At 43.1% G+C, this 27,802-nt stretch overlaps 1 protein-coding gene across 1 annotated transcript in view; it reads right to left on the reverse strand.

Moving 5' to 3' along the window:
* Positions 1 to 27,802, reverse strand: part of LOC311267514 (mucin-5AC-like) — a gene marked incomplete at its 5' end in the record, with an annotated part of 63,824 nt that overhangs the window by 25,614 nt on the left and 10,408 nt on the right. The window contains 23 exons of the mRNA XM_084370607.1: positions 2,825 to 3,318; positions 3,460 to 4,990; positions 5,387 to 7,051; positions 7,550 to 9,140; positions 9,429 to 10,472; positions 10,761 to 12,491; positions 12,587 to 12,796; positions 12,886 to 12,929; positions 13,033 to 13,183; positions 13,425 to 13,553; positions 18,084 to 18,240; positions 18,752 to 18,991; positions 19,131 to 19,310; positions 19,728 to 19,838; positions 20,818 to 20,956; positions 21,095 to 21,246; positions 21,391 to 21,494; positions 21,719 to 21,771; positions 21,873 to 22,128; positions 23,687 to 23,813; positions 23,904 to 23,998; positions 24,082 to 24,246; positions 25,250 to 25,387. Coding sequence (XP_084226733.1) covers positions 2,825 to 3,318; positions 3,460 to 4,990; positions 5,387 to 7,051; positions 7,550 to 9,140; positions 9,429 to 10,472; positions 10,761 to 12,491; positions 12,587 to 12,796; positions 12,886 to 12,929; positions 13,033 to 13,183; positions 13,425 to 13,553; positions 18,084 to 18,240; positions 18,752 to 18,991; positions 19,131 to 19,310; positions 19,728 to 19,838; positions 20,818 to 20,956; positions 21,095 to 21,246; positions 21,391 to 21,494; positions 21,719 to 21,771; positions 21,873 to 22,128; positions 23,687 to 23,813; positions 23,904 to 23,998; positions 24,082 to 24,246; positions 25,250 to 25,387 — 10,507 coding nt within the window. The remainder of the gene's footprint in view (positions 1 to 2,824; positions 3,319 to 3,459; positions 4,991 to 5,386; positions 7,052 to 7,549; positions 9,141 to 9,428; positions 10,473 to 10,760; positions 12,492 to 12,586; positions 12,797 to 12,885; positions 12,930 to 13,032; positions 13,184 to 13,424; positions 13,554 to 18,083; positions 18,241 to 18,751; positions 18,992 to 19,130; positions 19,311 to 19,727; positions 19,839 to 20,817; positions 20,957 to 21,094; positions 21,247 to 21,390; positions 21,495 to 21,718; positions 21,772 to 21,872; positions 22,129 to 23,686; positions 23,814 to 23,903; positions 23,999 to 24,081; positions 24,247 to 25,249; positions 25,388 to 27,802) is intronic.

Raw genomic sequence — 27,802 nt, forward strand, 5'->3', positions numbered from 1 at the left:
ATCAGGGCCTGGTGTGGGCTTCCCCAGATTGATCCATTCTGTCCATCCACATGTCATGGGATGTCCACCAGGGCAAGGTGCAGTTGTAGGTGGCTGAGTTGTAGTTGCAGTTTCAGTTGTGGTAGAAGGTGTAGTGGTTGTGGTTGGCTGAGTTGTAGTTGTTGTTTCAGTTGTGGTAGAAGGTGTTGTAGTTGTGGGTGGCTGAGTTGTAGTTGTTGCAGTTGTGGTAGAAGGTGTAGTGGTTGTGGTTGGCTGAGTTGTTGGTGTTGTTTCAGTTGTGGTAGAAGGTGTAGTGGTTGTGGTTGGATGAGTTGTTGGTGTTGTTTCAGTTGTGGTAGACGGTGTAGTGGTTGTAGATGGCTGAGTTGTAGTAGTTGTTTCAGTTGTGGTAGAAGGTGTAGTGGTTGTGCTGGTAGTTGTTGGAGGATGAGAAGTTGTTGGACACCCACAGCATTCGAATTTGATCTCATAATCAAAGCATTCTTGTTGAAGCCCTTGTCGACTGTTGTTGCATATGAGACCCACATCTTTATCGCAAATCACAGATTGTCCCACCTGTGACATGGAAAGACCCGGGTAAAGAACAGCTCTACACTGGACTTCTACTGGAGCTGAGCAAACATGATAACCAGCAGAGATTATCTTATGGATGGATTCATCTTCTCCACCATCAGGGCCTGGTGTGGGCTTCCCCAGATTGATCCATTCTGTCCAACCACATGTCATGGGATGTCCACCAGGGCAAGGTGCAGTTGTAGGTGGCTGAGTTGTAGTTGCTGTTTCAGTTGTGGTAGAAGGTGTAGTAGTTGTGGGTGGCTGAGTTGTAGTTGTTGCAGTTGTGGTAGAAGGTGTAGTGGTTGTGGTTGGCTGAGTTGTTGGTGTTGTTTCAATTGTGGTAGAAGGTGTAGTGGTTGTGATTGGATGAGTTGTTGGTGTTGTTTCAGTTGTGGTAGACGGTGTAGTGGTTGTAGATGGCTGAGTTGTAGTAGTTGTTTCAGTTGTGGTAGAAGGTGTAGTGGCTGTGCTGGTAGTTGTTGGAGGAGGAGAAGTTGTTGGACACCCACAGCATTCGAATTTGATCTCATAATCAAAGCATTCTTGTTGAAGCCCTTGTCGACTGTTGTTGCATATGAGACCCACATCTTTATCGCAAATCACAGATTGTCCCACCTGTGACATGGAAAGACCCGGGTAAAGAACAGCTCTACACTGGACTTCTACTGGAGCTGAGCAAACATGATAACCAGCAGAGATTATCTTATGGATGGATTCATTTTCTCCACCATCAGGGCCTGGTGTGGGCTTCCCCAGATTGATCCATTCTGTCCAACCACATGTCATGGGATGTCCACCAGGGCAAGGTGCAGTTGTAGGTGGCTGAGTTGTAGTTGCTGTTTCAGTTGTGGTAGAAGGTGTAGTAGTTGTGGTTGGCTGAGTTGTAGTTGTTATTTCAGTTGTGGTAGAAGGTGTAGTGGTTGTGGTTGGCTGAGTTGTTGGTGTTGTTTCAGTTGTGGTAGAAGGTGTAGTGGTTGTGATTGGCTGAGTTTTTGGTGTTGTTTCAGTTGTGGTAGACGGTGTAGTGGTTGTAGATGGCTGAGTTGTAGTAGTTGTTTCAGTTGTGGTAGAAGGTGTAGTGGTTGTGCTAGTAGTTGTTGGAGGAGGAGAAGTTGTTGGACACCCACAGCATTCGAATTTGATCTCATAATCAAAGCATTCTTGTTGAAGCCCTTGTCGACTGTTGTTACATATGAGACCCACATCATTATTGCAAATCACAGATTGTCCCACCTGTGACATGGAAAGACCTGGGTAAAGAACAGCTCTACACTGGACTTCTACTGGAGCTGAGCACACATGATAACCTGCAGAGATTATCTTATGGATGGATTCATCTTCTCCACCATCAGGGCCTGGTGTGGGCTTCCCCAGATTGATCCATTCTGTCCATCCACATGTCATGGGATGTCCACCAGGGCAAGGTGCAGTTGTAGGTGGCTGAGTTGTAGTTGCAGTTTCAGTTGTGGTAGAAGGTGTAGTGGTTGTGGTTGGCTGAGTTGTAGTTGTTGTTTCAGTTGTGGTAGAAGGTGTTGTAGTTGTGGGTGGCTGAGTTGTAGTTGTTGCAGTTGTGGTAGAAGGTGTAGTGGTTGTGGTTGGCTGAGTTGTTGGTGTTGTTTCAGTTGTGGTAGAAGGTGTAGTGGTTGTGGTTGGATGAGTTGTTGGTGTTGTTTCAGTTGTGGTAGACGGTGTAGTGGTTGTAGATGGCTGAGTTGTAGCAGTTGTTTCAGTTGTGGTAGAAGGTGTAGTGGTTGTGCTGGTAGTTGTTGGAGGATGAGAAGTTGTTGGACACCCACAGCATTCGAATTTGATCTCATAATCAAAGCATTCTTGTTGAAGCCCTTGTCGACTGTTGTTGCATATGAGACCCACATCTTTATCGCAAATGACAGATTGTCCCACCTGTGACATGGAAAGACCCGGGTAAAGAACAGCTCTACACTGGACTTCTACTGGAGCTGAGCAAACATGATAACCAGCAGAGATTATCTTATGGATGGATTCATCTTCTCCACCATCAGGGCCTGGTGTGGGCTTCCCCAGATTGATCCATTCTGTCCAACCACATGTCATGGGATGTCCACCAGGGCAAGGTGCAGTTGTAGGTGGCTGAGTTGTAGTTGCTGTTTCAGTTGTGGTAGAAGGTGTAGTAGTTGTGGGTGGCTGAGTTGTAGTTGTTGCAGTTGTGGTAGAAGGTGTAGTGGTTGTGGTTGGCTGAGTTGTTGGTGTTGTTTCAATTGTGGTAGAAGGTGTAGTGGTTGTGATTGGATGAGTTGTTGGTGTTGTTTCAGTTGTGGTAGACGGTGTAGTGGTTGTAGATGGCTGAGTTGTAGTAGTTGTTTCAGTTGTGGTAGAAGGTGTAGTGGCTGTGCTGGTAGTTGTTGGAGGAGGAGAAGTTGTTGGACACCCACAGCATTCGAATTTGATCTCATAATCAAAGCATTCTTGTTGAAGCCCTTGTCGACTGTTGTTGCATATGAGACCCACATCTTTATCGCAAATCACAGATTGTCCCACCTGTGACATGGAAAGACCCGGGTAAAGAACAGCTCTACACTGGACTTCTACTGGAGCTGAGCAAACATGATAACCAGCAGAGATTATCTTATGGATGGATTCATTTTCTCCACCATCAGGGCCTGGTGTGGGCTTCCCCAGATTGATCCATTCTGTCCAACCACATGTCATGGGATGTCCACCAGGGCAAGGTGCAGTTGTAGGTGGCTGAGTTGTAGTTGCTGTTTCAGTTGTGGTAGAAGGTGTAGTAGTTGTGGTTGGCTGAGTTGTAGTTGTTATTTCAGTTGTGGTAGAAGGTGTAGTGGTTGTGGTTGGCTGAGTTGTTGGTGTTGTTTCAGTTGTGGTAGAAGGTGTAGTGGTTGTGATTGGCTGAGTTTTTGGTGTTGTTTCAGTTGTGGTAGACGGTGTAGTGGTTGTAGATGGCTGAGTTGTAGTAGTTGTTTCAGTTGTGGTAGAAGGTGTAGTGGTTGTGCTAGTAGTTGTTGGAGGAGGAGAAGTTGTTGGACACCCACAGCATTCGAATTTGATCTCATAATCAAAGCATTCTTGTTGAAGCCCTTGTCGACTGTTGTTACATATGAGACCCACATCATTATTGCAAATCACAGATTGTCCCACCTGTGACATGGAAAGACCTGGGTAAAGAACAGCTCTACACTGGACTTCTACTGGAGCTGAGCACACATGATAACCTGCAGAGATTATCTTATGGATGGATTCATCTTCTCCACCATCAGGGCCTGGTGTGGGCTTCCCCAGATTGATCCATTCTGTCCATCCACATGTCATGGGATGTCCACCAGGGCAAGGTGCAGTTGTAGGTGGCTGAGTTGTAGTTGCAGTTTCAGTTGTGGTAGAAGGTGTAGTGGTTGTGGTTGGCTGAGTTGTAGTTGTTGTTTCAGTTGTGGTAGAAGGTGTTGTAGTTGTGGGTGGCTGAGTTGTAGTTGTTGCAGTTGTGGTAGAAGGTGTAGTGGTTGTGGTTGGCTGAGTTGTTGGTGTTGTTTCAGTTGTGGTAGAAGGTGTAGTGGTTGTGGTTGGATGAGTTGTTGGTGTTGTTTCAGTTGTGGTAGACGGTGTAGTGGTTGTAGATGGCTGAGTTGTAGTAGTTGTTTCAGTTGTGGTAGAAGGTGTAGTGGTTGTGATTGGATGAGTTGTTGGTGTTGTTTCAGTTGTGGTAGACGGTGTAGTGGTTGTAGATGGCTGAGTTGTAGTAGTTGTTTCAGTTGTGGTAGAAGGTGTAGTGGCTGTGCTGGTAGTTGTTGGAGGAGGAGAAGTTGTTGGACACCCACAGCATTCGAATTTGATCTCATAATCAAAGCATTCTTGTTGAAGCCCTTGTCGACTGTTGTTGCATATGAGACCCACATCTTTATCGCAAATCACAGATTGTCCCACCTGTGACATGGAAAGACCTGGGTAAAGAACAGCTCTACACTGGACTTCTACTGGAGCTGAGCACACGTGATAACCTGCAGAGATTATCTTATGGATGGATTCATCTTCTCCACCATCAGGGCCTGGTGTGGGCTTCCCCAGATTGATCCATTCTGTCCATCCACATGTCATGGGATGTCCACCAGGGCAAGGTGCAGTTGTAGGTGGCTGAGTTGTAGTTGCAGTTTCAGTTGTGGTAGAAGGTATAGTGGTTGTGGTTGGCTGAGTTGTAGTTGTTGTTTCAGTTGTGGTAGAAGGTGTTGTAGTTGTGGGTGGCTGAGTTGTAGTTGTTGCAGTTGTGGTAGAAGGTGCAGTGGTTGTGGTTGGCTGAGTTGTTGGTGTTGTTTCAGTTGTGGTAGAAGGTGTAGTGGTTGTGGTTGGATGAGTTGTTGGTGTTGTTTCAGTTGTGGTAGACGGTGTAGTGGTTGTAGATGGCTGAGTTGTAGCAGTTGTTTCAGTTGTGGTAGAAGGTGTAGGGGTTGTGCTAGTAGTTGTTGGAGGAGGAGAAGTTGTTGGACACCCACAGCATTCGAATTTGATCTCATAATCAAAGCATTCTTGTTGAAGCCCTTGTCGACTGTTGTTACATATGAGACCCACATCATTATTGCAAATCACAGATTGTCCCACCTGTGACATGGAAAGACCTGGGTAAAGAACAGCTCTACACTGGACTTCTACTGGAGCTGAGCACACATGATAACCTGCAGAGATTATCTTATGGATGGATTCATCTTCTCCACCATCAGGGCCTGGTGTGGGCTTCCCCAGATTGATCCATTCTGTCCATCCACATGTCATGGAATGTCCACCAGGGCAAGGTGCAGTTGTAGGTGGCTGAGTTGTAGTTGCAGTTTCAGTTGTGGTAGAAGGTGTTGTAGTTGTGGTTGGCTGAGTTGTAGTTGTTGCAGTTGTGGTAGAAGGTGTAGTGGTTGTGGTTGGCTGAGTTGTTGGTGTTGTTTCAGTTGTGGTAGAAGGTGTAGTGGTTGTGATTGGATGAGTTGTTGGTGTTGTTTCAGTTGTGGTAGACGGTGTAGTGGTTGTAGATGGCTGAGTTGTAGTAGTTGTTTCAGTTGTGGTAGAAGGTGTAGTGGTTGTGCTGGTAGTTGTTGGAGGAGGAGAAGTTGTTGGACACCCACAGCATTCGAATTTGATCTCATAATCAAAGCATTCTTGTTGAAGCCCTTGTCGACTGTTGTTGCATATGAGACCCACATCTTTGTCGCAAATCACAGATTGTCCCACCTGTGACATGGAAAGACCCGGGTAAAGAACAGCTCTACACTTGACTTCTACTGGAGCTGAGCAAACATGATAACCAGCAGAGATTATCTTATGGATGGATTCATTTTCTCCACCATCAGGGCCTGGTGTGGGCTTCCCCAGATTGATCCATTCTGTCCAACCACATGTCATGGGATGTCCACCAGGGCAAGGTGCAGTTGTAGGTGGCTGAGTTGTAGTTGCTGTTTCAGTTGTGGTAGAAGGTGTAGTAGTTGTGGTTGGCTGACTTGTAGTTGTTGTTTCAGTTGTGGTAGAAGGTGTTGTAGTTGTGGGTGGCTGAGTTGTAGTTGTTGCAGTTGTGGTAGAAGGTGTAGTGGTTGTGATTGGCTGAGTTTTTGGTGTTGTTTCAGTTGTGGTAGACGGTGTAGTGGTTGTAGATGGCTGAGTTGTAGTAGTTGTTTCAGTTGTGGTAGAAGGTGTAGTGGTTGTGATTGGATGAGTTGTTGGTGTTGTTTCAGTTGTGGTAGACGGTGTAGTGGTTGTAGATGGCTGAGTTGTAGTAGTTGTTTCAGTTGTGGTAGAAGGTGTAGTGGTTGTGCTAGTAGTTGTTGGAGGAGAAGAAGTTGTTGGACACCCACAGCATTCGAATTTGATCTCATAATCAAAGCATTCTTGTTGAAGCCCTTGTCGACTGTTGTTGCATATGAGACCCACATCTTTATTGCAAATCACAGATTGTCCCACCTGTGACATGGAAAGACCCGGGTAAAGAACAGCTCTGCACTGGACTTCTACTGGAGCTGAGCAAACATGATAACCAGCAGAGATTATCTTATGGATGGATTCATCTTCTCCACCATCAGGGCCTGGTGTGGGCTTCCCCAGATTGATCCATTCTGTCCAACCACATGTCATGGGATGTCCACCAGGGCAAGGTGCAGTTGTAGGTGGCTGAGTTGTAGTTGCTGTTTCAGTTGTGGTAGAAGGTGTAGTAGTTGTGGTTGGCTGAGTTGTAGTTGTTGTTTCAGTTGTGGTAGAAGGTGTTGTAGTTGTGGGTGGCTGAGTTGTAGTTGTTGCAGTTGTGGTAGAAGGTGTAGTGGTTGTGGTTGGCTGAGTTGTTGGTGTTGTTTCAGTTGTGGTAGAAGGTGTAGTGGTTGTGATTGGCTGAGTTTTTGGTGTTGTTTCAGTTGTGGTAGAAGGTGTAGTGGTTGTGATTGGCTGAGTTGTTGGTGTTGTTTCAGTTGTAGTAGACGGTGTAGTGGTTGTAGATGGCTGAGTTGTAGTAGTTGTTTCAGTTGTGGTAGAAGGTGTAGTGGTTGTGCTAGTAGTTGTTGGAGGAGAAGTTGTTGGACACCCACAGCATTCGAATTTGATCTCATAATCAAAGCATTCTTGTTGAAGCCCTTGTCGACTGTTGTTACATATGAGACCCACATCATTATTGCAAATCACAGATTGTCCCACCTGTGACATGGAAAGACCTGGGTAAAGAACAGCTCTACACCGGACTTCTACTGGAGCTGAGCACACATGATAACCAGCAGAGATTATCTTATGGATGGATTCATCTTCTCCACCATCAGGGCCTGGTGTGGGCTTCCCCAGATTGATCCATTCTGTCCATCCACATGTCATGGGATGTCCACCAGGGCAAGGTGCAGTTGTAGGTGGTTGAGTTGTAGTTGCAGTTTCAGTTGTGGTAGAAGGTGTAGTGGTTGTGGTTGGCTGAGTTGTAGTTGTTTTTTCAGTTGTGGTAGAAGGTGGTGTAGTTGCTGGTGGCTGAGTTGTAGTTGTTGCAGTTGTGGTAGAAGGTGTAGTGGTAGTGGTTGGCTGAGTTGTTGGTGTTGTTTCAGTTGTGGTAGAAGGTGTAGTGGTTGTGATTGGCTGAGTTGTTGGTGTTGTTTCAGTTGTGGTAGACGGTGTAGTGGTTGTAGATGGCTGAGTTGTAGTAGTTGTTTCAGTTGTGGTAGAAGGTGTAGTCGTTGTGCTAGTAGTTGTTGGAGGAGGAGAAGTTGTTGGACACCCACAGCATTCAAATTTGATCTCATAATCCAAGCATTCTTGTTGAAGCCCTTGTCGACTGTTGTTGCATATGAGACCCACATCTTTATTGCAAATAACAGATTGTCCCACCTGTGACATGGGAAGACCTGGGTAAAGAACAGCTCTACACTGGACTTCTACTGGAGCTGAGCACACATGATAACCAGCAGAGATTATCTTATGGATGGATTCATCTTCTCCACCATCAGGGCCTGGTGTGGGCTTCCCCAGATTGATCCATTCTGTCCAACCACATGTCATGGGATGTCCACCAGGGCAAGGTGCAGTTGTAGGTGGCTGAGTTGTAGTTGCTGTTTCAGTTGTGGTAGAAGGTGTAGTGGTTGGCTGAGTTGTAGTTGTTGTTTCAGTTGTGGTAGAAGGTGTTGTAGTTGTGGGTGGCTGAGTTGTAGTTGTTGTTTCAGTTGTGGTAGAAGGTGTAGTGGTTGTGGTTGGCTGAGTTGTTGGTGTTGTTTCAGTTGTGGTAGAAGGCATAGTGGTTGTGATTGGCTGAGTTGTTGGTGTTGTTTCAGTTGTGGTAGACGGTGTAGTGGTTGTAGATGGCTGAGTTGTAGTAGTTGTTTCAGTTGTGGTAGAAGGTGTAGTCGTTGTGCTAGTAGTTGTTGGAGGAGGAGAAGTTGTTGGACACCCACAGCATTCAAATTTGATCTCATAATCCAAGCATTCTTGTTGAAGCCCTTGTCGACTGTTGTTGCATATGAGACCCACATCTTTATTGCAAATAACAGATTGTCCCACCTGTGACATGGGAAGACCTGGGTAAAGAACAGCTCTACACTGGACTTCTACTGGAGCTGAGCACACATGATAACCAGCAGAGATTATCTTATGGATGGATTCATCTTCTCCACCATCAGGGCCTGGTGTGGGCTTCCCCAGATTGATCCATTCTGTCCAACCACATGTCATGGGATGTCCACCAGGGCAAGGTGCAGTTGTAGGTGGCTGAGTTGTAGTTGCTGTTTCAGTTGTGGTAGAAGGTGTAGTGGTTGGCTGAGTTGTAGTTGTTGTTTCAGTTGTGGTAGAAGGTGTTGTAGTTGTGGGTGGCTGAGTTGTAGTTGTTGTTTCAGTTGTGGTAGAAGGTGTAGTGGTTGTGGTTGGCTGAGTTGTTGGTGTTGTTTCAGTTGTGGTAGAAGGCATAGTGGTTGTGATTGGCTGAGTTGTTGGTGTTGTTTCAGTTGTGGTAGAAGGTGTAGTGGTTGTGGTTGGCTGAGTTGTTGGTGTTGTGGTAGAAGGTGTAGTGTTTGTAGATGGCTGAGTTGTAGTTGTTGTTTCAGTTGTGGTAGACGGTGTTGTTGTTCTGGTTGTGACAATATGTGTTGTAGGTTTTGGTGTTGTGCCGCATTGCACTGTCTTGCAACACTTAACCTTGATTTCGTAATCCAAACATATGGGAGGATTTTGTAAATTGTTCTCACACAGTAGTCCTTGCTTATTACATGTTACTGTTTGTCCTAATTGATTCAGGGGAACCCCTGGGTAATGCACAGCCTGACACTTAACTTCCTCTGGATTCTCACAGATCTTATACCCTTTCTGGATGGTGTGTTTGATAGTTTCATTGTCTCCACCTCCAGGACCATATTGAGGGTAGTCTGAAGTGATCCACTGTGACCAGAAGCATAATGTTTCTTCACAAGGCATTGTTGTGGTTATTATTGTGGGCTTTATTGTTGAGCCTGTAGGTGTTGTAGAGGGAGTTGGCTTTGTTGTTGTAGTTGAAGGTATTGTAGTAGTTGTTTCAGTTGTGGTAGAAGGTGTAGTGGTTGTGGTTGGCTGAGTTGTAGTTGTTGTTTCAGTTGTGGTAGACGGTGTCGTGGTTGTAGGTGGCTGAGTTGTAGTAGTTGTTTCAGTTGTGGTAGACGGTGTAGTGGTTGTAGATGGCTGAGTTGTTGGTGTTGTGGTAGAAGGTGTCGTGCTTTTGCTAGTAGTTGTTGGAGGAGGAGAAGTTGTTGGACACCCACAGCATTCAAATTTGATCTCATAATCCAAGCATTCTTGTTGAAGCCCTTGTCGACTGTTGTTGCATATGAGACCCACATCTTTATTGCAAATAACAGATTGTCCCACCTGTGACATGGGAAGACCTGGGTAAAGAACAGCTCTACACTGGACTTCTACTGGAGCTGAGCACACATGATAACCAGCAGAGATTATCTTATGGATGGATTCATCTTCTCCACCATCAGGGCCTGGTGTGGGCTTCCCCAGATTGATCCATTCTGTCCAACCACATGTCATGGGATGTCCACCAGGGCAAGGTGCAGTTGTAGGTGGCTGAGTTGTAGTTGCTGTTTCAGTTGTGGTAGAAGGTGTAGTGGTTGGCTGAGTTGTAGTTGTTGTTTCAGTTGTGGTAGAAGGTGTTGTAGTTGTGGGTGGCTGAGTTGTAGTTGTTGTTTCAGTTGTGGTAGAAGGTGTAGTGGTTGTGGTTGGCTGAGTTGTTGGTGTTGTTTCAGTTGTGGTAGAAGGCATAGTGGTTGTGATTGGCTGAGTTGTTGGTGTTGTTTCAGTTGTGGTAGAAGGTGTAGTGGTTGTGGTTGGCTGAGTTGTTGGTGTTGTGGTAGAAGGTGTAGTGTTTGTAGATGGCTGAGTTGTAGTTGTTGTTTCAGTTGTGGTAGACGGTGTTGTTGTTCTGGTTGTGACAATATGTGTTGTAGGTTTTGGTGTTGTGCCGCATTGCACTGTCTTGCAACACTTAACCTTGATTTCGTAATCCAAACATATGGGAGGATTTTGTAAATTGTTCTCACACAGTAGTCCTTGCTTATTACATGTTACTGTTTGTCCTAATTGATTCAGGGGAACCCCTGGGTAATGCACAGCCTGACACTTAACTTCCTCTGGATTCTCACAGATCTTATACCCTTTCTGGATGGTGTGTTTGATAGTTTCATTGTCTCCACCTCCAGGACCATATTGAGGGTAGTCTGAAGTGATCCACTGTGACCAGAAGCATAATGTTTCTTCACAAGGCATTGTTGTGGTTATTATTGTGGGCTTTATTGTTGAGCCTGTAGGTGTTGTAGAGGGAGTTGGCTTTGTTGTTGTAGTTGAAGGTATTGTAGTAGTTGTTTCAGTTGTGGTAGAAGGTGTAGTGGTTGTGGTTGGCTGAGTTGTAGTTGTTGTTTCAGTTGTGGTAGACGGTGTCGTGGTTGTAGGTGGCTGAGTTGTAGTAGTTGTTTCAGTTGTGGTAGACGGTGTAGTGGTTGTAGATGGCTGAGTTGTTGGTGTTGTGGTAGAAGGTGTCGTGCTTTTGCTAGTAGTTGTTGGAGGAGGAGAAGTTGTTGGACACCCACAGCATTCAAATTTGATCTCATAATCCAAGCATTCTTGTTGAAGCCCTTGTCGACTGTTGTTGCATATGAGACCCACATCTTTATTGCAAATAACAGATTGTCCCACCTGTGACATGGGAAGACCTGGGTAAAGAACAGCTCTACACTGGACTTCTACTGGAGCTGAGCACACATGATAACCAGCAGAGATTATCTTATGGATGGATTCATCTTCTCCACCATCAGGGCCTGGTGTGGGCTTCCCCAGATTGATCCATTCTGTCCAACCACATGTCATGGGATGTCCACCAGGGCAAGGTGCAGTTGTAGGTGGCTGAGTTGTAGTTGCTGTTTCAGTTGTGGTAGAAGGTGTAGTGGTTGGCTGAGTTGTAGTTGTTGTTTCAGTTGTGGTAGAAGGTGTTGTAGTTGTGGGTGGCTGAGTTGTAGTTGTTGTTTCAGTTGTGGTAGAAGGTGTAGTGGTTGTGGTTGGCTGAGTTGTTGGTGTTGTTTCAGTTGTGGTAGAAGGCATAGTGGTTGTGATTGGCTGAGTTGTTGGTGTTGTTTCAGTTGTGGTAGAAGGTGTAGTGGTTGTGGTTGGCTGAGTTGTTGGTGTTGTGGTAGAAGGTGTAGTGTTTGTAGATGGCTGAGTTGTTCTGGTTGTGACAGTATGTGTTGTAGGTTTTGGTGTTGTGCCGCATTGCACTGTCTTGCAACACTTAACCTTGATTTCGTAATCCAAACATATGGGAGGATTTTGTAAATTGTTCTCACACAGGAGCCCTTGCTTATTACATGTTACTGTTTGTCCTAATTGATTCAGGGGAACCCCTGGGTAATGCACAGCCTGACACTTAACTTCCTCTGGATTCTCACAGATCTTATACCCTTTCTGGATGGTGTGTTTGATAGTTTCATTGTCCCCACCTCCAGGACCATATTGAGGGTAGTCTGAACTAATCCACTGTGACCAGGAGCATAATGTTTCTTCACAAGGCATTGTTGTGGTTATTATGTGGGGCTTTGTTGTCGAGTCTGTAGGTGTTATAGAGGGAGTTGGCTTAGTTGTAGTAGTTGAGGGTGTTGTAGTTGTTATCGTTGTTGAAGGAGCAGGTGTTGTTGGGCATGCATTAAAGTCACAACATAGAACTCTGACTTGGTAGTTAAAGCACAAGGCCAGTGGTCCTGATTGGTCTTCATTTCTGCATGTCAGCCCCTTAGCCAGGTCACACTGCACCACTTGTCCCACATCATCAATGGTGACATTAGGAAATTTCTCAGCTCTACACTGGATCTGGCTTGGGTTGTCACATATCTTGTGCCCTGCTTCTCTAATATTTGCAAACGTTTCATTGTCTCCTCCTGGAGTTCCAAGTGTGGGGAAGCTGGTATCATACCATGGTGACCACTGACAGGCATTACATGGGACTGTGGACACATAATTCACGTATTGGTAATATGGTAAATCTCACAGTATACAGCTGAATATCTCCTTTGTTTCCAAATCAAATACCTATCCCTACCTGTGGTTGTTGTAAAAACAAAGATGGTTGTCGGACTGGTTGCAGTTGGCATATGTGTTGTCGGTGTTGGTACTGGGCATGGGTATGACCTCTTGTTTATGGTGCCATTCTTCCCACACACTGCTGTGATACAGTTACCATGTCCATCTGTTGTGTTGTAGATGGTATAGCCAGGAGGATATTCCTTTCCACGATATGTGCAATTACAGGCTGTAACGATAGGAAAAGTATCATTAAAATATTAACCTAAAATATGTATGTATTTTTCCAACCCATAGTCTCTCAAAATCTTTGCATACCTTGGTCATCGTAATGGCATTGGATGGTCATTGAACTGCATGTACTTCAAAGGAGAGAACATTAGATTTATTGTCAGTTTTGAGTTATTTTTGGTTAGTTCAATCTCATTACAATGTTATGGCACACGTAATATATGCAAGACCTACCACGTAAAACAGTTTTGGGTTGTTGGCACTGTGTCACCAGTATTATAGTGTCTCCCTTCTTGATCGTAGCAGCCACATTGTTCTTTTACAACACATTTCATTGTATCCTCATCAAAGTATGGCTGAGCAGGAGGACATTTTGGATAGCAACCTAATCAAAAAACAAACAGTTGTTCTTAGAGTGTATGAAACGGGTTCTTTATTCCTTGTTGGCATTATTAATACCATTGGTACTAACAGCTGAAAGTAGTAACTTTTTTGTTGTTTGCGTGGCATATTGTTCGATGTTTTTGTAAAAACAACAATAAGAAAACAGCCATAGATGTGTTTAATCTTGAATCTCAAATTGTAGATAAGTAGAATATGTGAAGTTGGAAAAACTTATCTTGTACCTTCTAGAGGGGGTATCTGTGTAGAGCAGTTGCCTGATGGATTCCTGCAGGTTTTCATACAAGGGGATCCACACGGCATGTAGTGCCATTCACATTCACCAGGGGGATTGTAGTAATCACAGAAGAGAGCTGAGGGGAAAAATGAAAATGAGTAATAACTCTTTCTTATTATGGGCATGTTCCAGATTGGACTACTTATAGAGAATACTGATTTTAGCCGTGTGGTTGTACATTGCCTTATTTTTACCTTACTATGTAGACATGTAGAGACCATGAAAAAGTGTAATTTTTTGTTATTTCCATCGAATTTTAATGAGAAATTAGCTCAAATAAATTTTAATTTACAAATCCAGGTTCTGATTCTATTTTAAGTAATAATTTTATGGAACAACCAGCTCACAGTCTCACAGTTACAACTACCCTGATAATCACTTATTTGAAAGTGTGGCATAACCCTTAGAGGGAGATAATTACTGTTTGCACCAAGTCAGTCGCCCAATGTTTCCTTGAGATGAAGACGCTTCTCAAGCCAGCAGAGTGCAAAGACCCTATTATCAAGAGCAGTGCTTGACAGCCCCCATCTGGACTTTGATGAATGACAGTATGGTGACCAAAATGTCAGTTTCAGGCAGTTTCCACTCTGTATTTCCAAAACTCCAGTGGGACAACACTGACACAAAAGGGTTGATGGAGTTGGCATGATGGAGTGAGAATGAGGGGTTCCGATATGGAGAGCCAAGGAGGCACTGAAAGTTTTTGAATCCAGACTGAGGCACAGGGTTTTGGTGGGGAGGGAAGCAATAAATCACCAGGGCTACATAGCTTCCCTACCATATGCAATGAAAGAAAGCAAGAAACATGGGGCAAGTTGCTGGAGTAACAGTTCTTGTAGTATGATACCTGGCAGCACACCATGCATGTGATCCAGGTTTTCTACTGTTGGGATTGATGGTAGGGCAGGTGTGGTTATTAGAAATGAATAATTATTGATAGTAATTATTAAAATTATATAAATAAAATAAATTTTCAAATCACTAAAACGGGGGTATGTGGACGTGGATGTGGATGTGCACAGAGCCCTCTAATGAAATAAATGTCATCAGACAGACCCTAGCTTACCCTTGCTACACACAACACACACGCTGATAACAAGCTGCCGTGAAGTATTTGAAACATTTCCATTTGCAGATTAGAATATAAAAGAACAGTTGAGAATTGGCCTTGGCAGAGGTCTGTATTCTCTGAGTGCCCCTCTAGGTTCATATGCATCAATTACTGCTCAATATAATCAAGAGATCACACCAATGACTGTACAAGATAATGGACAGAGCCACTTTGACATCACCCATAGGTTGGTCGTACTGGCCACCACCATCTTGGCAGTAACTGATTACTATTAAAGGTATAGTTGGTAATCCTGTTCAGAAACACTTTTGGTTATACTGGGTGAAATGGTCTTCCCACCCTGAGAGTAGTCCATACATAATGTGTTCAGAAAAAGGACTGAAATAAATCAGACCTCTGTGGCAGCTGCAGGCCTGTAAAAACTCTGACCAATCCCTCCCTCTCGGTCCGAGTTGAAAGAACCAATCAGATGCCTTCATGTCTCGTCCTGCCTGCACCCCTCTCTGTCCCCCCTCCTCCCTGCACGCACTCATCACATGTCACCGTTGCCGGATATATTCAGCACACTCCATATGGAGTTAGCAGGAGATACACACTCCAGGTCAGAAGGTGGCGGTAATGCACACCTAAAAGTTGTTTGCCAACAGCCATAAAACAGCAGAAGAAGAAGAGTTAGCACAGTTAGTCCAGAAGTGATGCAGAGGTTGCTGTCTTTCTGTTGGACAGGTAATTATTTGTTTTGCTTTGGGGGGATTTGTTATTTTCATGAAATACGTTATGTTAGCCAACTTAGCTACTTTTGTAGCTTGTATTAGCCCAGTGCTAACGGCTCTCCTCTGCCCTGCTGACGGACTGTCTGATGCGCATTCAAGTTTGTGGGTGCGGGGCTTTGGACGGAGCACTGACGGGAGAGGGAGAAGGGGGTGGAGCTTAGATGAGGTGCCACTTTCAAATCTTGCTAGCTCTCCAACATTACCAACTATACCTTTAACTCCTGGCTAACCAGAAATGGGTAAACAGGGGGTGCGTGGAGCTGAAGCGGCCCAGGCCCCTCTAGGGTGCTTAAGGGGGCTTCGCCTCCTCAGTTGTATGTTTTGCTTGTTTGAGCTTTATATAGCAATAGAAAAATACCAAAAACAACAAAATGTTTTTTCTGAGATACAAGTGATTATGGTTAGTTGTACAGCAGTGTTTGTTGTATGTAGGGGGAGCGTGCACAGCCGGCGACATCATGGCTGAGTGCACTGCTGTGATAAGTTGTGACGTAAGCTTCTGAAATAACAGATTGAGTAGGGCATAGAGAAGGAATAACATGTAACTTATGTGTAGTTTTGCTTGCAGTTGGTCTGTACAACAAACAGCCAGCATCGGCGTTACTAATATAGGGGACTGTGATCTGTAATTTCCCCTGTAAACACGCCAAGTTTTTCGGCTGTTGCAGTCCTTCCTGAACGACCTGCTGGACATGTCTCTGGGTGACAGAAAGCAGACAGGCTGCGTGTCGGAAAGTTCTGCTGCCCCTCCACGAGCAGCCTGGTGGCAAAACCTGCCTTGCCAAAAACAAGTAACTTTTCCTACGTCCAAGCGTGAGGCATGTGGAAGGGCAGGGCCTCTCTGCCTAGTGAGTTGGCCTGGCAAGTCAAAGAGGAAAATGTGTTTTCTGGGGAAAGTACAGCTGGCAATCTGCTGTATCACCACCACCACTGGCTGTTTGTAATACAAACCAGCTGCCACAAAAACAAAGACATAACCAGAGGATATTTGATTAGCGCAAGTACAGTCATACAGTTGAAATCCTCCATGCTGAAATGCCTGTCACAAACTCTTTAATACTGCTGTGATTGGTTGTTTCACTAACAATCGCAGCAAAGTACGCAGCAATGTCCTTCTGGCCCATCCAGTTTCACATCAACCTTTTGACAATGTTCGTTGATTCCAAAAATATTTAGCACTGAGCTTGTTCTACATTCATGTGCTCTTATTAATAAATGTAACCTTTAATTTTGAAAGAGTGCCCCTATGTTGTCATTGCATGGGTAAATCATCACAATAAATAAATCAATAAATCACCCCCTCGCAATTTTTAACAGCCCCCTCAGTCGCTTCCTTCTGGTGCCAGGCCTGAACTGAAGGGAGCCCAGTAAGTTAAACACGGCCACCTCGCTGGAAGTTACCAACAGGCTATCAGTGTTTGTAGCTGTCACAGAAAAATGTACAGTATTTGTCAACAATTATGACTTCTCCTTTAATGACACTCTTTTTATTTCAGCTGTGTTTTACTATAATGACATTTATGAGCTGTTTTCCAGAGATATTTCTGCCTTTCCATAGAGAATGACTTGTTTTTTATGCAATTCATTGGGTTCTATGGTATGTTGGCACCACCTGCTGTTTAGCCTGTGAACTACACTGAATGGACAACATGCGGCGTCCACATGGTCAATGAGAGAATGCCTGTACTTCCAGAAGCTTAAGACAGAAGCTAGATGCAGGCGAAAAGAGTTCAGCAGGGAAGAATAACAGTAACATCGAAAGACTAACAACTCCTACATTTTTGGTCAGAAGGCGCACACGATATGTGGTTGTACTTATATTTTTGTTTTATTTTAACTGATAATATGTCTGCGTTTGTAACATTTATTTCATTTCGTTTTCATGGTGTTTGCTGGTTAAAAGAAGATTTGCTGTTAAACGAAGAAAATAAATGCTGGTCAAACACCAATTGGAGTGTGGCTTATCTGTACCAGAGGAAAAACTTTGGGATTAGTTATAGTGTTCACACAAAAAGTTCATTTTGCCTCACATTACTCACGTGAGTTTGAACGCGGTTTATTTGCTCTAAACAGCCAGAATACTTAACTGTACATTAGCAGGAAGATAGCGAGCAACAACTGGCACCGAGGGTGTGTGTCGGTTTGTGTGCAATCAAAGTTAGCAATCGCCAAATACCTTTTCTGTTATCCCACAGTGGCTTTTCTTTTCCCCATTTCCTCTCTGTACACTGTCCCTCTGCTCAGGGCTTTCAGTCCAATTAACCGCACAGCAAGCCATTTTATATGTCTGATATTTGTATACAAATTTTCCAAAAGGCATCAACACCACAAATATGAGGTCAAGTTCAGTGACCGGAATTACCTGAGGTGAAGCCCAGCAGACAGCTTGCGACTAGTTGTCACTCAAAGCGGCCACACTCCTAATTATGCGCAACTTTAAACCTTAATATAATTTAAAGGAGTGAGGAAAAAATCATCCTCCGTTACAGATCTTTCAATTCTTAATTGTAGTTCCCAGGACTTTGATAAATACGAAATCCAGATCTCAAGATGAATCAACAGTGTTTAGGATATATTGCTATAATTGATTAGGTATGATCAAATTTGAAATGACAGCAATATTAGGGTAGGCTATTAATGGGTATTTAAAGCTAAAGAAAAAAACGCCATAATCTCTTTGTCATAAAAATTTGCTAAGCTCAGACGAAATTGACTCAGATTTTAGGTTTTCAACAAGACATTTTTCATTCTGGTTACTTACGGCAGATCTTGGGGGTCCTCCATCGTATACAGATGCCAGCTTGATTACAGGATTCAGCGTAAGCGGCCACGGCAGTGCAGAAACATTCACAGTCTCCACCACTGTCACATGCACATGAGTCAAACACACATGCTTCATAGTATGGAGAAGGATCCACCTACAAATGAGTATATGATGATATACTAATGAGTTAAATGGGTATAAAAGAGCAACTCCAGAGCACAAAATGCTGTACTGATCCTTCTACAGTAGTTCACTATATCTAAGAGGCAAATGTTGTAATTTTTACTGCTCTACTACATTAATCTGACACTAACAATTACTAATTTGCAAATTAAGATACTCCCAAATATAATCTGATGTTTCTTATCTACATGTGGGAAATATGGCCTGGTGGTCCAAGAGGAACATTTAGGAGTTCACCAAATTTTTAATTTGCTGGGGATCAATGCAAATTACATGGCAATTTTGCTGGTCTTCTTTGAGATGCCTTTTTCATTGACACGATTTTGGAAGATATTGATATCTCTGAGGACTATGGTGATTCATACTGATTTCTCATAATCTTATTCTGTATCTGTGGTTGAGGAACTGGCAGATGTACTAAATAACTGACCAACATCACCATCAACAAACGGATGAAAATCTTGACTTCAACAACAACTTACAACTGAGTGGCAGGCAGAAAAGACGTCACTCTGTATAATGCTGCACTGTTTCTGGGCCCATGACTGTCTGTATGGGTTTGCTGTGCAGGGGCTGGTGTTACCCTGAACATCAGGGCAGCTTGGCGAATCCTTCCAGCTGTTTCCAAACACCAGTGGGTTGACCACCACAGCATGGCACCTTGTAGTGAAGTCGTTATTTGAATTGCCGTCATAGTTGCCACACAGCCCACACACATGACCCTGAAAAAGAAGAGCCCCTTATCATGTGATATATCATGTAATATCAAGTTATTCATCAGAACAAAGCCCGTCCTTTTTGTTAATAAACTAATTATAGTCACAGTAAAAGCAAAACCTTCATTCACATATTGCAGTGTACCTTATATTTTTGGCTGAGCTTGATGGACAAACTGGTCTTCCTGTCCCACATGAAAATGAGTCCATTGTTGGCTTCAATTACCAGGTAGATGCCCATAGTGCTGTAACGGAATGGAACTGTTTCTTCATGTCCACTTGAAAGCAGCTGGTAGCTTCCCTCTGATAGAATCAATTCTGCACTCTTTAAACCAAACAGAAAATGTTAGTTGGTAAATTTGACATATATATGCCAACTTCAATTATCTGAACATCTCAGAAAACTTATCAGAAAATGTCAGTGGAGCCATTAAACTATTGTGCCCAGTTGTTTGACCTTTTGCAGCTGTGAGGAGTTCCTCAGTGTTCTTATTCCATCAACTCCGCCCTCAAAAATCAAGGGATTTGAGTGTGGTGTGATGTTTGTGTAATCTGGCAAGCTAGAACTGAAAAAGGCTTTTAGATAGAAGGGTAAATAGTCCAGTTGCCTTTGACTTATAATTCTACATATGCCAAATCAGTTTATTTGTGTGAATCTGTTGAATTTCAGTTTTGTGTCTGCAGTTTATGAAGAGACCGACAATGCAGTTGTTTTTGAAAAGGTTTTCTATTGACTGTCTACCCCAAGGAAGATCTTGATGGTCTTGGAGCAGGTGGTTCCTGTGGTTCCACATGGCACATTCTCAGTAATCACTCTGAAGGATCCATTAGTCTGAGCGCTACCACAGTAGTCCTGAGGAAGGATACACACACAAGCAAATAATTGGACTGTGTTTACTGACAACAGTTTTAAAAAGGGTTCTGGAGCTCATGTAGCAATTTCCTTCATACAATCATGTGTTTCACAGTGTTAAAACTCAGCCCATCTTTGCTTTTGAATGACTGAGCCTTTCAAGGATGCCCCTTCTATACCCAGCCATGATGCTATCACCTTCTACTAATTAACCCGTTTACTGTACCTGTGTAACACATGTATTTGGAGCATTCCACAACCTTCACTGTCTTTGTTGCCTCTGACTCAACTTGTTTGAAACGTGTTGCTGCCATCAAATTCACAATAAGCATATATTCACAGAAATCAAGGAAGTTAATGAGGTAAAACATACACATTTTTTAAATAAAGTTGCAGCAGTGTGAACTGGCCCGTTGCAGCTTGACTCAGGCCGGCTGATGGTGTTGCCTTAGACTCAGCTTGTCAAGTTTGTGCTGGCTGGTTTTAGGATGTAATTGCATGTAATCACTGTATGTATGTATGTAAGTATGCAGCTCCTACTGCTTAATTTACAATTTTGCTGCTTTTCCTCTGCTTTAAGTATTCACAGCCACTTCCCACTGCTCTGCACTCACACTGTCTCTCCACCGCTTTTTCTCTTTCTCTCCCACATACTTGCTTTGTGATGCACACACCATTTCATCATTACTACGAATGCAACTGAAGCAAGTAATTCACTATCACTTTGATAATTCATATTTTAAGGCACTACAAATAATATCCACTATAAAAAGCCTGAAAAGCCAGTGGATAACAGAGATACAGAGAGGCACATTGCAAGTAGTTGCAAGTTTCAACTTGTCTTGCTGCAAATCTTTGGTCTGAACAGGGTTTAACAAAGCATGTTGAGTCTGTCATGATTAACATGCACTCCTTTGTACAAAAACTGCACATCAGTTCCATCTCTCTGTTCACTAACTGTTTTTCTGTGCTTTCATACCTGAGTGAGAATATATTCACAGCTGCCATCAAAAGTGAAGCGCTTCTGATCAAAAGTCATGTAGTGTCCATCCCCATAGACAGAGCAAGTTCCATCACACTGGTTGGTAGTGCACTGCCACTTCCTGTCTTTACAAGTGCTGTAAACAGATACAGATCAGATGGTATCAGGCTTGTACTAAATACATATCAGTCACAGATTGAGGTGAAACCAAAACAATTTAGTACCTAGCATATTTCTGTCTTTACAGCATTAATTCCTCATGTGATTCACCTACCAAGTGTTGCAGTCCACCTTAGTGGTCTCTCCAGGCTGGTAGGAGATGCCGTTGTGAACACAAGAACAGGCCTCTGGCTTGATGCAGCCTCCATTACCATCAGACACCATTCCAGATGGACACAAACAGCCGGACACACACCCTGTGGTCATCTGGAGAAAAGATAAAAATGCACAATCCACAGTCACTTCTGCTCAAGCAGACAGCTCAGATCCAATGTTTTGTTCTAGCATATAGACTAATTATCTGCATTTGCATGTAAATGTTGGTTTAATGTTGGGGAAGAAGTGACTCACACAGGCCATGTCTAACGTGTTGCAGCTCTTCTCACACTCAGTCCCTTTAGCAGCTGGACCATTAGCAGAGCAGTTGAAGTAAATCATGGGAGGAGCACATGCTGCTGAGAAGAGACATAATATTACTTAACTGTATTTCTACAATAAATCTTGGTCACTGTTTTTACACCACTGTTGTTGCAGCATTCAAGACTGTGCTTTTTATGCCTTTATAAATGGAGCCTGGAACACAGAAGACTTTCTCAAGTCTGATCATTACAATTGCATCTTTAATTTGCAACACTTCAAGGCTGCTACTTATCAGGTGATTCTGTGTAATGCAACTTACATGGCTGTGCAACAAACTCTCCAATGCATCTGAGTTTGCCCTCCTTACAGGTGCTAGTGGAAAGAAAAACATATTATATAACCCCCCAGCACACTATTAAAATATCTCATATTTTTTATACATAATATACAGTATATATCTCTGATTTACATACCACATGACTCCTTCCTTGTTGACGACCTGTCCAGGAGGTACCACTGAGCCTTTGTCATAGCAGGGACAGGTCTCAGGTGGAACACATTTCCCGGACTCATCCAGATAAGTTCCCTCTGCACAGATACAGCCGTCAATGGGCGGGAAGGTGAAGTGACAGCTGAGGTCTGTGGTGCCAATGCAGCGGCAGGTGCGACTGCTGGATGTGATGTTGTAGGAGTAGAGCATGCTGCTGGGGCAGGAGCTGGCATATTTCCCTGAGGAGGTCAGACCACAGAATCAGTAAAAAGCTGTGAGACTGTTGCACTCCCATCATGCCACATGAGGATGTTCAGAGGACCAATGTAACAACATTTTTAACTAAAGTTCATTTTGATACAATATGATCCCTACAGCAATATTTGGTTTGTAGTTTTGCTGTAGTCTTCTAAGTTGGTGAATGTTTTTTTGCTTCCTTCCACGCAGTCACTGCTTTCAGTTTAGGGTCCAAGCACAAACAGTGTAAGTGCCCTAATTTAGGCCTATTTGTTTTTATATGTAGCGTTAGCTAGCAACTGTACTTTTCTATGATCAGGCCCTTGTACACATAATATTTTTTTCTGAGTGCCAATGTCTTTTTTAAATTTTTCCCAAAGAGGAGAGAGTGTCAGTGGCAGCGCCTCCTAGAGGAAAAGTTTTTCAGATCACTCACGTGATCTATTCTCTGGTTCTGTCTGTTTTATGTGGTTGGTTTCTAAAACCAAAAGCCAGTCTGCGAAGCCAGGGATCAGCAAGCCCAGGTCCCCACCCTCGACCGCCGTCCAATACACAATGCACCCAACCCCATTTCTCTCCCCTGCAGGTAGTGAGCCCACAGGGGGCCACCCCACACAACACCAGCTCCCTGGAGGAAAGGCGCCAGGGGTGGATGAGATTCCCCCTGAAATGTTGATGGCTCAGGACATTGTTGGGCTCCCCTGGTTGACATGCCTTTTCAGTGTTGCATGGAGGTAAGGGACAGCACCTATGGAGTAGCAGACCAGGGTGGTGGTTCCCATTTTTTAAAAAGGGGAACCAGAGGGTATGCTCCAATTATTGGGGTATCACACTGCTCAGCCTCCTGGGAAAGTTCATTCCAGGGTGCTAGAAAGGAGGCTCTGACTGACCGTCAAAGCTCAGATTCAGGCAGAACAATGTGGATTCTGCCCTGTTCGTGGAACAGTGCACCAGCTTTATACCCTTGTAGGCTTGCTGGGCAGTCATACTGGGGTGGGGGTACTGCAGATATATGGGGTACCAGGGTGGTTAGCAGACAAGACATTGACATAAACATGCACAACCAGTGAATATCAATGAATGCCAGCAACTGCTCAATTTAAGCCAAGAGAGAAGCTTGGTCCATAGTGGAAAATAAACAAGAATAGCAACTGCATTAAAAAAAATGATGCAATATATACAGGGAGAGTGCAGATAAGTTTTTCCATGAATGGGCAGTCTTCAGAGAAACTCATTCCACTTCCTTCAGGGAGAGACATATGTCATAAAGCAGGCCAGGAAAGGCATTCAAGGATTAAAATGGCCATTGCATACTTCTTCTACAACAGTAGGATAAAAAGGAAATCTGGAGCCTGTTTAACAAACTCTGAGCTTAAATCTAATAACTGGAGATAAACTTTGCATGCCAACCGTTCGCCAATAGCTGCAATTAATTTAAATTGACAAACTGACATCTGATATGTGAGAGGAGATTGGGGTTTTATGATTTGGACTAGCTTAATGCTCTTTTCCACATCTCATGTATAACACTGTTCTTTTTCACAGGTCCTCATTACTCACCACAGATAGTCTTCCTCCAGCCGCTGAGCTGGATCCCTGCAGCAGCACAGGCATGGACATAGGAGGAGACAGCAGCACACATGCAGTCCTCACTTTTCTCACAGTTACAGCTGTCATAAATACAGTTCTGTGAGGAGACAAAATAAAAGCGTGAGGTCTGGAGACTGGTCAAGGTACAGTCCACAGAACTATGCAGCAGCTGTAGCAGTGGGCTTACCTCTTTGTAAGAGTCAGGGCTGATCTCTGAGTGACAGGAGGCGAACACTCCCTGAGGATCACTGAGCATGGAGCACCAGTGCTGAGCGTACTTCTCTGTCATTGATACACAACCAACAACATCAGCTTTTCTGAAGAACCCACAGTGCTAATCGAGAAACAAAATGAGTCGGACCTACCATTATCCAGACTGAGACTGCAGGGGTCCTCAAAGTTGCTGTTAATATTGGGGCAACCAGCTTGAGTCTTCCAGCTGTTGACAAAACCAGCTGCTGTGGCATCTGGAACACCACTGAGCTTAAGAAAGTCATCAGCTTGGTTATTGTTGAAGTTCCCACACAGACCTGCAGGCAGATAACATCGTGTTAATGATAATACAAGGCATTCATCCCAAAGGCAAACTGCCGTGATTCTGTGGGTACTCTTCCCCAACAGGGTAGAAGACTCATCACTACACAAGTCATTTTTACAATCTTGAAATCACCATGGCTTTATCATCTTTCTGTGTTTTTGAGCTACATCTAGATTTTTTCTTTTTCATACTAAAAATTATACATGGACACACAAAACACCGTAGAACATTTTGCACAGTGGTCCCGACCGGTTCCAAACTACAAATTGGATATTGAGAAAATGATAGACATTGTGCAATATAGGTAGTGCTAACCTGAACTATTTTCTAAATTTAAAAGAAATTAGCTGCATGTACTAGGGTTTCGCAACTTTCACTAAAATCCAGATAAGGAGATTGTTTGATTCTTTTCAGCAGACTTAATCAGCTGGCGATCCCTGGGCCAACTGCAGTCCTTTAAAACCCTCATTGAACCCATGCTATCAAATCAAAATGACAACCCACTGACAAGATTGAGAAATCTGCTTTTAAACTAATAAACAAAGCAGAGATAATTTTTCTTTTTAAAAGGTGCATTGTTTTAACACATTTAAATTATTTGCAGGTCAGACATAGTCCAGCCCCTTGGCTCTTCCATTTTTTTTCAGATCTGGCCCTTCTCAAAAAAGTAGTTAAAATAGACCTGCAATACAACAAAGAACAACTTGACAGACCACCAATCTCACCAAAACTATCTACATTTGTTTAACTGTGATCAAAATTTCAGTTTCTCCATAGATATGGACAAGTAACTCATCTATACATTTTGAAAATGGATCAAACTGAAAATAGAGATACAAAGAATATTAAAATGTAATGACTGCACACATCTGTCAGGTAGCTTGTCAGCTGTCAGCCACTTTAAACAATGAATAAACCCCTCTGGCTTCAGCAAAGAAGCACTCACAAATATTTGACTTGTAGTGAGCACATGCAGATCTTTTCAGTGTACATACCACAGGTCTTGCCCTGGTAGTCGGTGGTCACTGTGACATAGAGCTGCATTACTGGCTTGAGCTGCACCTCCAGCAAAAGACCAACTGACGTCTGGACAAGCAGGTAAAAAGAGGACGCTCTGAAGGCGGAGATCCCAGCTACAAGTTAAGAGAAACAGTGAGAAGGGAGTTGTTAATAGGATGGAATGGAGGAGACAGGATTCATTACTATCTAGCTAGTCAGGAAAAAAGTTGTCATCATATCAAGACCAGAGACAGATTAAATCACTCAGGTTTATTTGAATCAGCTCATGTAAAAGTTGAAAATGATGCTCATGAAGTGTTTTCATACTACTTTTGATATCAGAGCCTGAAAACACTATCATGGTGCAAATCTCTCTCAGTGCTGTCTGTTAGTTTTAAAAATAAATTCATTTCATTTTTAAAGCAGTAACAAGGAACTTTCAATCTGTGATGATTCTAGCAGCCCCTGTTAACATCTTGATTTGGTTAGCAGGTGCATTTATTTTAAAAGTGAGTGAAAGAAAGATGCAACTTTTTTATATTTATATTTTACTTTTCTAAACAGCTGTTTGCAGCATGCATAGCGATGAGTTATGTATCCATTTGTGACTATGTAATATTAATAACTGTAATGTGACGATGGTTAAACAAAGTAAATACTATGTTTTAGATCCGTTCAAACACCTGGGAACCATTCAATCCTACAGCTAGCTAACAGATTTGGTTGCTCAGTAATAGCAGATAAGCTACAGTTAAAGTTGTTACCATTCTCTAGTGAAGTTATTTTTTCCATAAGGCCAACATCAAATGTTAGGATATAGGTCAGTCGGCATACAGAAGTATCCACTGCCGTAGCACCAGCAGCGGCTTCTTCACAAACAGTTGAAAGTTCCTTGTAGGATGTTTAAATATATATATTTTTTAAAAACGTTATAACACGTTTTGTGGTACTTATTTCATATGGCAGTGATTGTCTCTGTGAACTCTCCTTTTTTGGACACACAGTGTCACTAGTGGTCCATTCATCTCCATGCATGTGTCCTAGCTGACCAGTAGATGCTACTATTGCAGTGACGAGGACATTCATCGTCATTTGTTTCCCATCCAGCAACAGTTAACTACAGCTGGGATTCACGATCAAGGACAGTGGCTCCAGCCACCATATGCCACATTTCACTTAACAGAATTAAATAATGGAATATACAAACAAGCTTTAATTATGTATTATATAAACACACATAATGATGACTTTTAGTCCGTATTTAAATGTTGTGTTTAGTAAAGGATGTCAAGTATTACGAAAGCTCTAAGCGACCATGGGTCAAACTATTTCCTCCATTTTCCTGTGGTAACAAGTTAAATATCATTAGTTGTCTTGAGATCACAAGTTATTTATGTCATTATCTCAAGATAACACCTGTTATTTTCCCCAAATAACGTGATCATTTTGTTGAGATCTCCAGATAAAGAACTTTGTTTTCCTGAGATCACAAGTTATTTATGTTATTTATGTCATTAATTCGCCTACCTGATTTAGTAGGCGAGGCTATAGATGAGATCAATTCATCCAGATACTCTGCCCCCCAGTGAAAACAATTCTTCTGATCTGAATGGCGGTCAATACAAATTCTAACGACTGCTAAATTAACAGCATAAAATAAGAAAACTGTTTGTCTCTTTATGTATTAGGATCTGATACTATGGCCAGTCAGGCAAGCAATTATATTATGTCGTTGCACAACGTCACACAACTACCTTAGTAAATGTCCAAGTCATCTTTCTGTCATCTACCATCTTTTCTGTCCAATGTGACTTTATTGTAAACTAATGACATCGCTGTGGTGAAGCAGAAAGCTTTATGCTATTAATGAGGTTCATTATTAGAAGGCAGGTCAGCTCAATTTATGTGTATTATTAACTGGCGGTCTGTCAAGTGGACAGACGAGTAAACCAAACTCCATTATAAAAGCAGGTGTTTTATAGTAGAGCCTGATTTTTTTGCAGTAAAGACTTTACAAAGGCGCTTTTTTGATTCACTTCGATCTACAGACACAATCACCACACGTGTCATCACTCAGTAACATCAGTAACTAACCTGTGATGTGAAGTGTTGACACCACAGACATGTATTGACTGGCTCTGTCTCACAGTTTATCATTCTCATCCTCCCTGTGGACGACCTGAAGCCACAGCTCTCTTCAATAACTGCCCTTCATTCTTTGAGGAAGTAAATCAAATCATAACCTTTGGGATTTTTTATCGTTTGACGTGAAAGATGCAACACAGCAGCTTTTAGGCACGTCACTACTAACAGTTTTCAATCTGGTGCCAGCACTTCCAAAACTTTGTTCTGGAGACAGGACAAGTTATTGATGTCATTATGTCGTTTGGCTGATCTCATCTATATACAGACCCAGTCACTGCAGGAGCCATTGCATTATGTGGAGCAGTGTCAGATCCTACATACTGATGATCGCATCACTTTTCTCTTCAATCAAGGCCTTCACACTGCTTTATACATTGCTGTTGTGGATAATATACACATCAGTG

The sequence above is a fragment of the Pagrus pagrus genome (genome assembly GCF_965226575.1).
Source record: "Pagrus pagrus genome assembly, chromosome: 1".
NCBI lineage: Eukaryota > Metazoa > Chordata > Actinopteri > Spariformes > Sparidae > Pagrus > Pagrus pagrus.